The 14060-nt window shown below is 38.7% G+C and overlaps 1 protein-coding gene across 3 annotated transcripts in view; it reads right to left on the reverse strand.

Annotated features, from left to right (window-relative positions):
* Positions 1 to 14060, reverse strand: part of LOC106868896 (H(+)/Cl(-) exchange transporter 7) — an 88991-nt gene that overhangs the window by 11202 nt on the left and 63729 nt on the right. For all 3 annotated transcript variants that reach the window (XM_052975410.1, XM_052975414.1, XM_014914358.2), the window contains 2 exons: positions 11814 to 11906; positions 8767 to 8850 (listed from right to left, as the gene is read on the reverse strand). In XM_052975410.1, the coding sequence (XP_052831370.1) occupies positions 8767 to 8850; positions 11814 to 11906 (177 nt within the window). The remainder of the gene's footprint in view (positions 1 to 8766; positions 8851 to 11813; positions 11907 to 14060) is intronic.

Consider the following 14060-nt stretch of genomic DNA (forward strand, 5'->3'; position numbering starts at 1 on the left):
AGGTGCTTGTCCCCCCCCCCTGTAAACATAAGGACACAGGAAATGTGTCATGGCCGACAGGAAGCAGTGCAACTTCCTAGGTCTAACCAACAGTAGTATTATTCCCTTCAGGGGACTGTCACATTAAGTTGACAGCATACAACTACTTCATCGTATCACTAGAGTATAAATCTCTCTGAGAGATTTAGAAATGTATTATTTCTAAAAAAGGTATTTCTTTCATTGACGCTGAAAGAATGGAAGGTAATATTAGAACTCAGAACACAGATGAAATGCCACGAAGAATTTTGTCCAGCATACTAACGATTCTGCTAGTTTGTTTCCTTGATGATAATAATAATAATAATAATGATTTCATTTATTTGCCACAAGGACAAAGGATGAGGGGGACAATACAAAGAGAGACAAAGTGTGGGGATTTGCATGTAATGAAATGATAAAATTTTTTTAAAAAATTGTTTTTAATAAGTATTGGTTAAGTATACACTGAAAAAGAAGGGACATGTACATAGTATGCGACAGGTGAAAAACAAAAATAATCCTTTCTACTAAAGGCACAAGACCTGAAATTTGTAGGGAGGGGACTAGTCAATTACATCGACCCCAGTATTTCAGTGGTACTTAATTTATTGACCCCGAAAGGATGAAAGACAAAGTTGACCTTGGTGGGATTTGAACACAGAATGTTGCGGCAGATGAAATGCTGCTAAGCATTTCGCCAGGTGTGCTAATGATTCTGCCAGCTCGCCACATTCAATAATAATTATAACGTCTTCAAATTTTGCTCCAAAGGCAGCCATTTTGAAGGAGGGGATGTGTCAAGTCGACCCCAGCGTTCAACTGATACTTATTTTATCGACCCTGAAAGGATGAAAAGCAAAGTCAACTTTAGCGGAATTTGAACTCTGAGCATAGTGGTAGACAAAATGCCACTAAGCATTTTGCCCAGTGAATAATAATAATAATGATAATCCTTTCTACTCTAGTCACATGGCACGAAAAAATTTTGATGGTGGGGGCTAGTCAATTACTGACCCGAATGATTGACCTTAAAAGAAAAATTGACCACAGTGGAATTTGAACTCTGGCTGTGAAAAACGGGGAAGAAATAACGCTAAGCATGTTGTTGACTCTGCTAATTATTCTACTAGCTCATTACCCTACTAACAACAACGACCCTTTCTGCTGTAGGCACAAGGCCTGAAATTCTAGGGGAGGGGCTAAGTCAATTACATTGACCCCCCAGTGTTCAACTGGTACTTATTTTATCTAACTCAAAGAGATGAATGGCTAAGTCAACCTTGGCAGATGGACAAAATGCTGCTTCTTCCACTTCTATTTCTTTCTCACAAGAACACTGTTTCTGAATTACTTTCTTCAGATCATCTTACAAAGTGTTGATATTGAATATCAACCAATTAATTATTTACATTTGATGGATATTTGTCATCTTTGTTGTTAACACGTTTCGGCTGATATACCCTCCAGCCTTCATCAAGTGTCTTGGGGAAATTTCGAACCTGGGTTCTCATTCCTAAGGTATTTTTCGATATTATTATTCGAGTCACTGCCTGGAATCAAACTCGGAATCTACTAACTCCAAGATTGAGTTTGATTCCAGGCAGTGACCTGAATAATAATAATCTTAAGAATCAGAACCCGGGTTTGAAATTTCCTCCAAGACACCTGAAGAAGGCAGGAGGGTCTATCAGCCGAAACGTGTTAACAACAAACAAGATGAGGACAAATATCTTTCAAGTGTAAATAATTCCTTATCTCTTAAATATAGAACTGTATTGACTAATTAATGTCAGACGACCTGCAAAGGTCACAGGCACTGACTGACCCTTCCATTTGACTAAAAAACAACAAAAATGATTCTGAGCTGTTCATTCACTTCTGAAAGACCCCCTCATTTCACTGACTTCAACAGAAATAAAATTTTCCTCTAGGTAATTTACTAACAGTTTTCACATCACAGAGTCTTTTTTAAACATAATGGTACCAAGACAATAATGCCACAACATAAAATACTTAAGATCCCAATAGAATGCCAAATAGAATCTGCCAACCTTTAATCGTCTTGTTATGTTTTAAGTCTGTGAAAATTTGTTTTTGTGATACCAATACGCAAGAGATATTCACAGCCAAAGCTTTGAAGTAGAATCGAATAGCCTTGCTTAGAATCACCGATAAAATCATAAAATTGACAATCCATAAAAAAAAATCTGCTATATGAGCTTTTGAGAAAATAATAATAATAATACTGAGAAAACGATTTGGTTTCTAGCTAAATCTCAGCAAACTTTCTCACCATCCACCCTGAGAGCTGGAATAATCATTAGAAAATCTTTTAGCAAATAGTTTTGTGTGATATCTCTGGGTATCAAAGGAGCTTTTGGTGAATTCTGGTACATTTGGACTTATTTCAGCTTAAGTATCAGTGAAGTATACGAAGAAATGGTTGCCCAGCAACAGAGTTACCTTAATAGAACTATTATGATTGATCTCACAAGTCATTGTTCTGATGTGGTGTTACTTAGTCGTGATTGAGCAGAATTAGAATCAGCATTCCAGCTATGACCATCCCATCTTTTATTCAGACATAGTGTATCAAAGGTCATGTAATCTAATATCTCCCTCTTTTAAGGTGGTAAGGTGTAATTTGAGTAACATTTGGCTGCTATTTCTAGCACTTAGAGTGAGTGAATCAGAATCTCCATCACTGATTAGAGTCTGACTTATCTATCACAGAGCTCAATATTTGATCCACTTCTGCTGATTGCTTACAGATATAATTTTACTAAAATAATCCAGGAGTATTCTGTTGTGTCTGCGGGGAGAGTCATTCTCTTTTGGTGCCTTAGAATTTAACACACTCACAGGTAAAATTTCCACTTCTTTCTTTTTTTTAAATTTTTCTAAAATTTTCGTTGTGTCTTGCAACCTTTTCACTAGTTATGACCATCCGTTACTCACACTGAATTCCTTTTTGTTTCTGCGCATGTGTGTGGATCAGTGTGTGTGTGTGCCTATACATGCATGTATTTATATATGCATGTGTGTGTATGTATGTATGTATGTATTCTGCATATTCATGTGTTTGTATGTATGGATGTGCATCTCCATATGTGTAGACACGTGTCTCCATATGTGTCCTTGTGTGAAGTAAAGTGTGTATATATATGGTCATGTGTTTCAGTCTTCATTTGCGTATGTGTGCTTGTCTGTTCATATAACCTATGTCCCTATCCATCTGTATGTTGATCTGTTTACTTTCATATCCATATGCTTACATACATACATCTATCTACATATATATACACTCATACATACATACTAATCTGGATTAAAATCTGTAACAAAAACAGCAGAGTCGTTGGCATGCATTCAGACCATTGTCATTCTCTTCTGACCCACATTTAATCAAGTCGGGTATCAGTTTTAACAATCTAACAAACAAGGGTAAATTGTAAAGGTCACAAATAATCATCATCATTTAACGTCCGTTGTCCATGCTGGTATGGGTTGGACGGTTTGACTGGGCTGGCACACTGGAAGGCTGCACCAGACTCCAGTCTGATTTGGAATGGTTTTCTACAGCTGGATGCCAACCACTCCAAGAGTGTAATGGGTGCCATTTGTGTGACACTGGGGTGCTTCTACGTGCATCCGGCATGGGTGCCAATTTGAGTGACGTCGGTACCTGCAATGACTGCTATTTTGTTTGGCTTGATAGGTTTTCTCAAGCACGACATAATGCCAAACATCTGTCATTGCCTCTGTAAGGCCCAATACTCGAACAGAACTAAACCATTTTGCCTCCATGAGGCCCAACATTCAAAATGTGTTCTTTACATGCCACCAGCATGGGTGCACTTGGTTTGATGGGTCCTCTCAAGCACAGCACATCGCCAAGGCCATGTAATGGCTTTTCTTATATATCATCATCATCAACATTGGTTGAATGCCTTGATAGGTAATGGCAAGGCCAGAGGCCATACCAGGTTCCATAGTCTGGAAGCTCTTCCTAACATCAACCACTTTATAGAGTGTAGGGGATATGTTTGACATGGCCCTGGCACCATGGTTTTAGGATCTCAAGTCTGTTGTGGTGGACAGGTCTTTTTGAGTACCACAATGTGTCATATATCTCATTTTTTCTGTCATCTACGTAAGATTCAATGTTTTGAGATCAGCCTTTGGGTTTCCTTCTTCCACAACTGTCTCCACTTTAGATATATATATATAAATTTAAATAATAAGGGTAAAAATTGATATTAATTAGATTAATATCAATTTAAACCAGTGGCCTAGCATATTGAAAAAAATCTGAAGATTCAGAAAATTATATTACATGCATATAAGAGGAATGACCACTAAGAAAAATTGTTCTCAAGAAAATTCAGCAAACACCAGAACATAAAGCAAGCAAGACAAATGAAAAGATCAAAATATAGTGATACACACACACACACACATGCCTCCCTTCCAGCTGAAGGGGTTTTAGTCTTACGGGTTATTCAGTGACCCTGTTGATGCTGGTGCCACATAAAAAGCACCCAGTGTACTCTGTGAAGTTGTTGGCATTAAGAAGGGTATCCAGCCATAGAAAGCAAGCTAAGGCACATGAGTGGAACCTGGTCCAACTGCCCAGCATGAAGAACTGATATCAAACAATGATGATGAATTATATATAAGAGCATGCTCATGGTTGAGTGCTTGTGCAAGCACTCAACTATGATTTCTGATCTCAAAAACAACTATAAGCTAAAAAAGTTCACCGCATAATTTCTTATTTCCTTGTCATTTATAGAATCTCTTATTACCAGTGGGCAACTCAACTGATGCTTTGTTCTGAAGCAGATGTATATTAAGTTTTAACACCAAGTTATCACTATGCCTGAACAAAAAGTGTGTGTGTGTGTGTGTGTTCCTCGGTTTTTATGAAAAGAATGTCTTTTACACAACAGAACGGAAAGGAACATTTAAGAAAATACTTTGAAAGATGACCAAAAAGGAAAACAGTTCAGATAATTTTCCTGCTATCAAACTTCCATCTATGTTTGAGGTATGTGCTGAAATGGAAAGACGAGCAAGATCTCACATTATCGCAAATCCATGATGCCAACTGGGGCTGTGTAAAAAGTATTACTATCACAGGCTGCCATTATCTGTTGCCTATAAATCTGAAGTGGGGGAATTTGTGTATGTTTTAAATAATTCAACTGTGTTTATGAGTGCTCCAGGGGAAAAGCATGAATATCACAGCTTCCCCATTATCCATTGCCTATACTTCAGGGGGGAGAAGGAGTTGTGTGAGAGGGCATCATCATCACCATCTAGCATTCTTTTTTCCATGCTGGTATAGGTTTGATAGTTTGACAAACTCTCACACACATTTTTACTTTCAGTTTCTGTCTACCTACATCCATTTACAAGGCTTTGACTGGCTCAATGCTCTAGTAGAAGACAACTTGCTTTAGGTGCCACAAAATGGAACTGAACCAAAGACCACATAATTAGGAAGTAAGCTTCTTAACTAAACAGCTACACCTAAATATAGTTCTATATTTAAGAGATGAGGAATTTACATTTGATGGATATTTGTCCTCATCTTATTTGTTGTTAACACGCTTCGGCTGATATACCCTCCAGCCTTCATCAGGTGTCTTGGGGAAATTTCGAACCTGGGTTCTCATTCCTAATGTATTTTTCAATGATTATTATTATTATTATTCAGGTCACTGCCTGGAACAAACTCGGAATCTTGGGGTTAGTATCCCATGCTCTTAACCACTATGTCATATGCCCATGGGCATATGGTGTAGTGGATAATAATATAGTAATAATAACATCGTAAAATACCTTAGGAATGAGAACCCAGGTTTGAAACTTCCCCAAGACACCTGATGAAGGCTGGAGGGTATATCAACCGAAACGTTGTGTTAACAACAAACAAGATGAGGTCAAATATCCATCAAATGTAAATAATATACAAGAGCTACACCTAAACACCTGAATGTGTGAAAACACATTTTTCACAATTTATCTTGTAGTCTCCACTCCACCTATTTTACTAACTTCATCTATAAACATTTTATCTTGAAAAAATGCTTCTCATAATTTATAATCAAGTGTCAGGTTTTATATGAAAGAGGAAGTACAACTGAATTCCAATTATATATATATTTATTAAATTTATAAACTTCAATTCTGAATTTGTTTAGTCTTGGTCAGCTGGCAGAGTTGTTAGCATGCCAGGCAAATGTCTTTACATTCTGGGTTCAAATTCTGCTAAGGTCAACTCTGCTTTTTATCCTTTCAAGGTCGATTAAAATAAGTACCGGTTAAATACTGGAGTGAATGTAATCAACTTACCTTCTCTTCCAAAATTGCTGGCCTTGTGCTAAAAGTTAAAATCAATACTTACTAAATAATTTATTTGTAGAGGGAACCTGTGGTGGAGGAAGACATGGGATGAGGCGATGAAGCATCGTCTTTGAACTTTGGGCCTCACAGAGGCAATGACTAGTGACCAAGACCTTTGGTAATATGCTGTGCTTGAGAAGACCCGTCAAGCCTAGTGAAATCATAGCTGTGGCTGTTGCTGGTGTTACGTAACTGGCCCTGTGCCAGTGGTATGTAAGAAGCACCTTTCTAGTGTTGGGCCTCATGGAGGCTAAGTGGCTGATGCCAGTGGCATGTGAAAGGCTCCTTTCAAGTGGTGTCCGCCAAATCAGAAAGATCCAAAAATCATCATTACCATCATTTAATGTTTTCCATGCTGGCATGGGTTGGACGATTTGATAGGATCTATCAAACCAGAAGAGCTGCACTAGGCTCCAACTATCTGTTTTGGTAAGGTTTCTATGACTGGATGCCCTTCCTAATGCCACCCACTTCACAACCAGCTTCTCTTTATGTGGCACCAGCACGGGTATGGCACAGTAAATAAATACAAATTTAGAGTGGGATCCAGGATTTATCTGTTTTGAAGTCACCTAAAGACAGAACCTTGCAACCATTAAAGAAATGGTTCTGCTCAATATGCAGAAAAGGAAACTGCTGTCAAACCATCCAATCCATGGAAAATAGGAGTTAAATGGTGATGATGATGATGATGATGATATATTTATGAGCTGACGACTGGTAAAAGTTCATTTGATAAAAAGCAAACGTGAGGCATATCAATGAAAGATAAATATACATTCATTTATGTATGATGCCAATTGTTATGATAATTATCTTTTTGTTTCATTCATTGGAGTGTGACCATGCTGGAGCATTGGCTTAAAGTGTTTAGTTGAACAAACTGACTCCTGTACTTTTGCTAAGTTGTGGGAGACATAAACAAACCAGCACCGGTTGTCAAGCAGTGATGGGGGACAAATGCAGACACACACACACACGTGATGGACTTCTACAGTTTCCATCTATCAAATTCACTCACAAAAAGTACAGGACCATAGAAGATCCTTGCCCAATGTGTCACACGATGGAACTGAACCCAAGACCTGGTAGTTGGAAAGCAATCTTCTTAACCACATTGCCATGCCTGTACCTTGTAATCACAACGTTTAGAGATGAGAAATGCAACCCAAGAAGACAACATAAGGGGAGGAAACATATTTTGGAAATTGGAACTAAGATAAATATACAAAATTAATTAGCAAACAGACATCACTGGTAACTTCGTCATATTCAGTCACTGTAATTAAAAGTGCTAATAACAAATTGATTTTTTCTACATTAAAAGAAAACAAAATCTGTAATGGTTTTTGATTGAGGCATGAGAGCAATAATTTTAAGGGAAGCAGGATTAGTCAAAGCCATTGACCCTAGTATGTGACTGGTGCTTTATGTTATCAACCCTTGAGGGTTTGAAGCCAGAATGTAAAGTGTTGGAGCAAATACAGCATGGCATTTGGTCCAACATTCTAATGATTCTGGTGGCAAAAGCTAGCAGAATGGTCAACATGCCAGGTGAAATGCTTAGCGGTATTTCATCTGTCTTTACGTTCTGAGTTCAAATTCCACCAAGGTCGACTTTGCCTTTCATCCTTTTGAGGTTGATAAATTAAGTACCAGTTGTGTACTGGGGTCGATCGAATCGACTGGCCCCCTCGCCAAAACTTTCAGGCCTTGTGCCTAGAGTAGAAAAGATTCTAATGATTCTGCTAAATAATAATAATCCTGAAATTTGCAGGGAGGTGGTAAGTTGATTACATCAACCCCAGTGCATAACTGGTACTTATTTATTCGATCCTGAAAGGCAAAGTCGACCTCAGCAGATCAGAATGTAGTGGCAGACAAAATACCACTAAGCATTTCATCCGGCATACTAACGATTCTGCGAGCTTGCTGCCTTATTAATATTAATAATGGTTTCAAATTTGGCACAAGGCCAGAAAATTTGGGGCAGTGGGCAAGTCAGTTACAATGATCCCAGTGATTGACTGCTACTTATTTTATCAACCCCAAAAAGATAAAAGGCAGGCAGGATTTGAACCCAGAACATAAAGATGCATGAAAGGCAATCAACCATTCTGACTGGCATGCTAATGGTTCTTTCAGCTCACAACCCAAATAATAATAATAATCCTTTCTGCTAAGGACACAAGGCCTGAAATTTGTGGGGAGGGGGCTAGTTGATTACATCGACCCCAGTGTTTCACTGCTACTTAATTTATTGGCCCTGAAAGGGTGAAAGGCAAAGTTGACTTTGGCAAAATTTGGATGATAGTAATAATAATAATAACTTACGTTTGATACTGTATATGCACCAGGATTCATAAAGCTGGTGAGATCAATGTGCATTTTCCGTTCATTTGAAGAAATATTGATTTTCTGGTAATGAGAATAAAATGGCTAATTAAATAATCATTCCTCATATTTTAATATTCTTGTTTTCATACATCTCCACTGAGATGCCCTTCTTGGATACTGATTCAACTTTAAAAAAGAAAAATGCAAGAAAAAAAAAAAAAGTAGAAAAGGCGCAGGAGTGGCTGTGTGGTAAGTAGCTTGCTTACCAACCACATGGTCCCGGGGTTCAGTCCCGCTGCGTGGCACCTTGGGCAAGTGTCTTCTACTATAGCTTCGGGCTGACCAAAGCCTTGTGAGTGGATTTGGTAGACGGAAACTGGAAGAAGCCCGTCGTATATGTGTATATATATATATATATATATATGTGCGTGTGTGTGTATTTGTTTGTCTCCCCCAGCATCGCTTGACAACCGATGCTGGTGTGTTTACGTCCCTGTAACTTAGCGGTTCGGCAATAGAGACCGATAGAATAAGTACTAGGCTTGCAAAGAATAAGCTCGGGTCAATTTGCTCGACTATAAAGGCGGTGCTCCAGCATGGCCACAGTCAAATGACTGAAACAAGTAAAAGAGTAAAGAGTATCTATAGGGCTTGGCTCTTTGTTGGTTACGACAACGAGTGTTCCAGTTGAACCAATCAACAGAACAGCCAGCTCATGAAATTAAATAAGCTAGGCTCTCCACAGACGTACATACCATTAACCCATTCATTACCAACCTGTCCGCAGTCAGCTGAAACATTTTTGGACTCAAATGACCAACTCAGCCGAAGCCGGCCAAGTGAACCCATTGATATTTAAATATAAATTTCAGCACAAATCTCGTTAGTACATTTGTGAAAACACTTGATTTCACTTAGTAAATAGTCAAGTTACAGTATCTGATGTTGTTTGATGTAATATCTGAGCTGTGCGAATTTTGGGCAATTTTTTTCCACATTTTTTCTTTGGCAATTTTTTTCATCTTTTAAAATGGATACCAGTTTCATGCTATCAAGCAGTGATTCTGGATTTGAGGACTTTACAATGGAAGATATGGAGAAATCAAGCAAATATAAGCTTGTTTGATCACTGCAGAAAGTAAACAAACCGAGAAAAAAGAAAGCTTGTGGTTTACATGTATTTACCTGTAATTAGAGTCACTTTGAGACAAACGTTATGCAATAGAATTGATTAAGAACCTTTTCTTCAATTAAATAAAATAGTTACAGTTGCTTAACCCTTTTGTTACCAACCAGCTCTGGCTCTGAGTACAAATGTCTATAAGTTTTGAATTAAAATCTTCCACCAAACCTTAGTCACAATTTATGTTCCTAACACTAGCTGAATGATAACTAAGTTATTTTACTAAGTTCTTTGTTATATTTAAAGTAATTGAAAGAAACACAGAACATCTCAACAGAAAATACAATAACAAAAGGGTTAATGAAACCAGTCTAAATTCCTGATGGTTTTAGAATTTAACTGAAACTCATGAGGGGTTTGTTTTACTTAGAAATATAGTAACGAAAGGGTTAATGTAGTTCTCAGGGAGATTCAGTATGACACAGAATGTGACAAAGTTGGGCCCTTCTGAATTACAGGTACAACTCATTTTTGCCAGCTGAGTGGATTGGAGCAACGTGGAATAAAGTGTCTTGCTGAAAGACAAACGTGCCACTGGGAACTGAATTCAGGATCTCACGATCATCAGCTGAATAACTTATAAGCCAGCCTCCTTCATAATACCACAAGGCATTTTCTCCAATGCTCTACTGATTCTACCAATCTACTGCAGCAGAAGTGTGGGTTTCAAATTCTGATACAAGGCCTGAAATTTCAGAGTAAGGACTAAGCCGATTACATCAACCTCAGTGCATGACTGGTACTTATTTTATTGACCCTGAAAGGATGAAAGGCAAAGTCATCTTCAGTGGCATTTGAACTCAGAATGGAAACACGGATGAAATGCCGCCAAGCATTTTGTCCAGCACGGTAATGATTCTGCCAGCTTGTTGCCTTACTGTAGGATAATTATTAATTAGTTCATTAAATATCCCATAAATAATAATGCTCATTATTAATGATGTGCAACTATGCAAAATACTATGAAACATTAGTTCTGAAATTCTTTGATATTGGCTCCACAGAAATCAGTGAAAGTATGACAGCAATAAGGTCTTTCTGGTGCCAAACTGTCTTAAATTTTGATTTGTTACATACAAAGACTGGCCTTTTTCTGAGCCCAAAACCAATATTAAAGAAAATATGAGACTGTAAGACACAGACTGGTTCAGAAGTTGGTAAAATTAAAGAAATAAAATAAGTTACACCTAATTAATTATTTTTTCAAATTAAAAATTACTATTTCTGTTAGACATAGGAAGGGTTTAGAAGGATTGGTAAACTCCTTTTCAAGGAACATTCAGTTTTTAAACTGAACTCAGCTTTCATTGATACTCGCTGTCCACCCAAAGTTGTACGTCTTGCACATAGGGAGAATGAATTGGTAAAGTACAAACATGAATGACCCTATGGTCATGTGTTTGGACCTTGTCACCTTACACTTGCGTCACAGCACTAGCCAAGGTACGTTACTCTGCACACCCCAGTTTGCCAGATTAACAAGCTTCTTCAATTAATAAACCAATATGAAACGAGAACAGGTAAGACTAACAACTGACTATGAAAACAATTAGATACTCTAACCAAATACAGGAATCCCTTGCCATTTCACGGTTCACCTATTGCGGTTTATTAGTCAAGCTTACATCAATCCCTCCGTGGTGGTGTTGTGCATTTATAATAAAAGAAATATATACAAATTATAAAAATATACAGTACAGTAGCGTTTCTACTTTGTGGATTTTCACCTATCGCAGGGGGTTTGGGAACGTGACACCTGTGATAGTCGAGGGATTACTGTATAGCACTTTGAGAACTAGAATAAACTAAAATCAACACCGATTCCTGGGAAATAAAGCTGAATAAAAGAATAAAAACTTACATGAATTGGCTGGAAGCGAGGATATTCTTCTCTAAAGTCTTTATTATGAAGATTCCTGATTGTGTGGAAGAGGTCCTCTCTCTCATTGAAAGCCTAGCAAGTGAAAAACAGAAAAAGGACAGAGTATGGCTATGAGTGAAATCTATATTGTTTTTATAGAATTCAGATTGAGGATGCAAACCAGTTTATATATTACAGTTCTATCTTTAAGAGATGAGGAATTATTTACATTATTTAGATTTGACGGATATTTGTCCTCATCTTTGTTGTTAACACAATGTTTCGGCTGATATACCCTCCAGCCTTCATCAGGTGTCTTGGGGGAATTTCGAATCTGGGTTCTCATTCCTAAGGTATTTTTCGATGTTATTATTATTATTATTATTATTCAGGTCACTACCTGGAATCGAACTCGGAATCTTGGGGTTAGTAGTCCGCGCTCTTAACCACTATGCTATATGCCCGTGGGCATAATAATAATAACATCGAAAAATACCTTAAGAATGAGAACCCAGGTTCGAAATTTCCCCAAGACACCTGATGAAGACTGGAGGATATATCAGCCGAAACGTGTTAACAACAAACAAGATGAGGACAAATATCTGTCAAATGTAAATAATGCAGTCTATAGATATTTCAAACTCTTCTAGATAGGCAAGGATGGAGAGACATTCTTTTACTTGTTTCTATCAATGGACAGTAGCCCTGGGAGGCTTTAATCAATTACATCAAAGTAAATTATGCTGCAGTCTAGAATGGATCTTATCAATCTTGATTGATGATCGGCTAAGTTACATGGCAGAGACAAAGAGCATTGTTTTTCCAATAGAATCAAACAGATAGGTGGACACTTACAAATATCATCATCATCGTTTAACGTCTGTTTTCCATGCTGGCATGGGTTGGACGGTTTGACTGAGGACTGGCAAGTCAGGCGGCTTCACCAGGCTCCAATCTGATCTGGCAAGGTTTCTACAGCTGGATCCCCTTCCTAACACCACCCACTCCGAGAGTGTAGCAGGCGCTTCTTATGTACCACCAGTATGGGGACCAGTCAGGCAGCACTAATATCAACCACACTCAAATGGTGCTTTTTAGGTGCCACTGGTATGGGAGCCAGTCTGGCAGCACTGGCATCAGCCATGACTAGGATGCCAGTGCCGCATCAATTTAAAATATCCCAACTGATAGATGAGTGTTGAAGTATTCAAGCACCCACTACACTCCAAAAGTGTAGTGGGTGCTTTTTATGTGCCACTGACATGGGAGCCAGTCAGGCAGCACTGGTATCAGCCACATTCGGATGGCGCTTTTTACGTACTACCGGGGATGGGGTGGGGGACTGGCACCACACACATGCATGAAGAGTGAGCACCTGCACAGCTTTTGTTTACCAATTGCACTGACAAAGAATTTGTTTGCTTGAAGCTACAATAGAAGGGACTTGCCCAAGATGTCACACAGGAGATTGAACCAGAAACCATTTGTACGGTAAATGAACTTCTGATCCACACCAGTGAGGATCTCTCATCAGAGGGGAGAAAGGTAAAATCTTCTAGCTTTCATTTTCTTTTATTTTTTTCAATCATTAGACTGCGGCCATGCTGGGGCACCACCTGGAAGGATTTTAGTCAAATGAATCGACCCCAAGACATTTTGTTAAGCCTGGTACTCGTTCTTTCGATCTCTTTTGCTGAACTGCTAAGTTACAGGGACATAAACACACTAACACCAGTTGTCAAGCGGTGGTGGGGAACAAACACATACATTCATGCCCACACATGGTGGGCTTCTTACAGTTTCCATTGATCAAATCCACTCATAAGGCTTTGGCCAGACCAAGACTATATTAGAAGACATTTGTCCAAGGTACCGTGTAGTGGAACTGAACCCAAAACCATGTGATTGGGAAGTAAATCATCATCATCATCGTTAAACGTCCGCTTTCCATGCTAGCATGGGTTGGACGATTTGACTGAGGACTGGTGAAACCGGATGGCAACACCAGCCTCCAATCTGATTTGGCAGAGTTTCTACAGCTGGATGCCCTTCCTAACGCCAACAACTCAGAGAGTGTAGTGGATGCTTTTATGTGTCACCCGCACGAAGGCCAGTCAGGCGGTACTGGCAACGGCCACGCTCAAAATGGTGTATTTTATGTGCCACCCGCACAAGAGCCAGTCCAGGGGCACTGGCAACGATCTCGAAAATCCTTACACATGTCACGGGCACAAGTGCCAGAAAGGC

This window comes from Octopus bimaculoides, chromosome 2 (genome assembly GCF_001194135.2).
Source record: "Octopus bimaculoides isolate UCB-OBI-ISO-001 chromosome 2, ASM119413v2, whole genome shotgun sequence".
Lineage (NCBI taxonomy): Eukaryota > Metazoa > Mollusca > Cephalopoda > Octopoda > Octopodidae > Octopus > Octopus bimaculoides.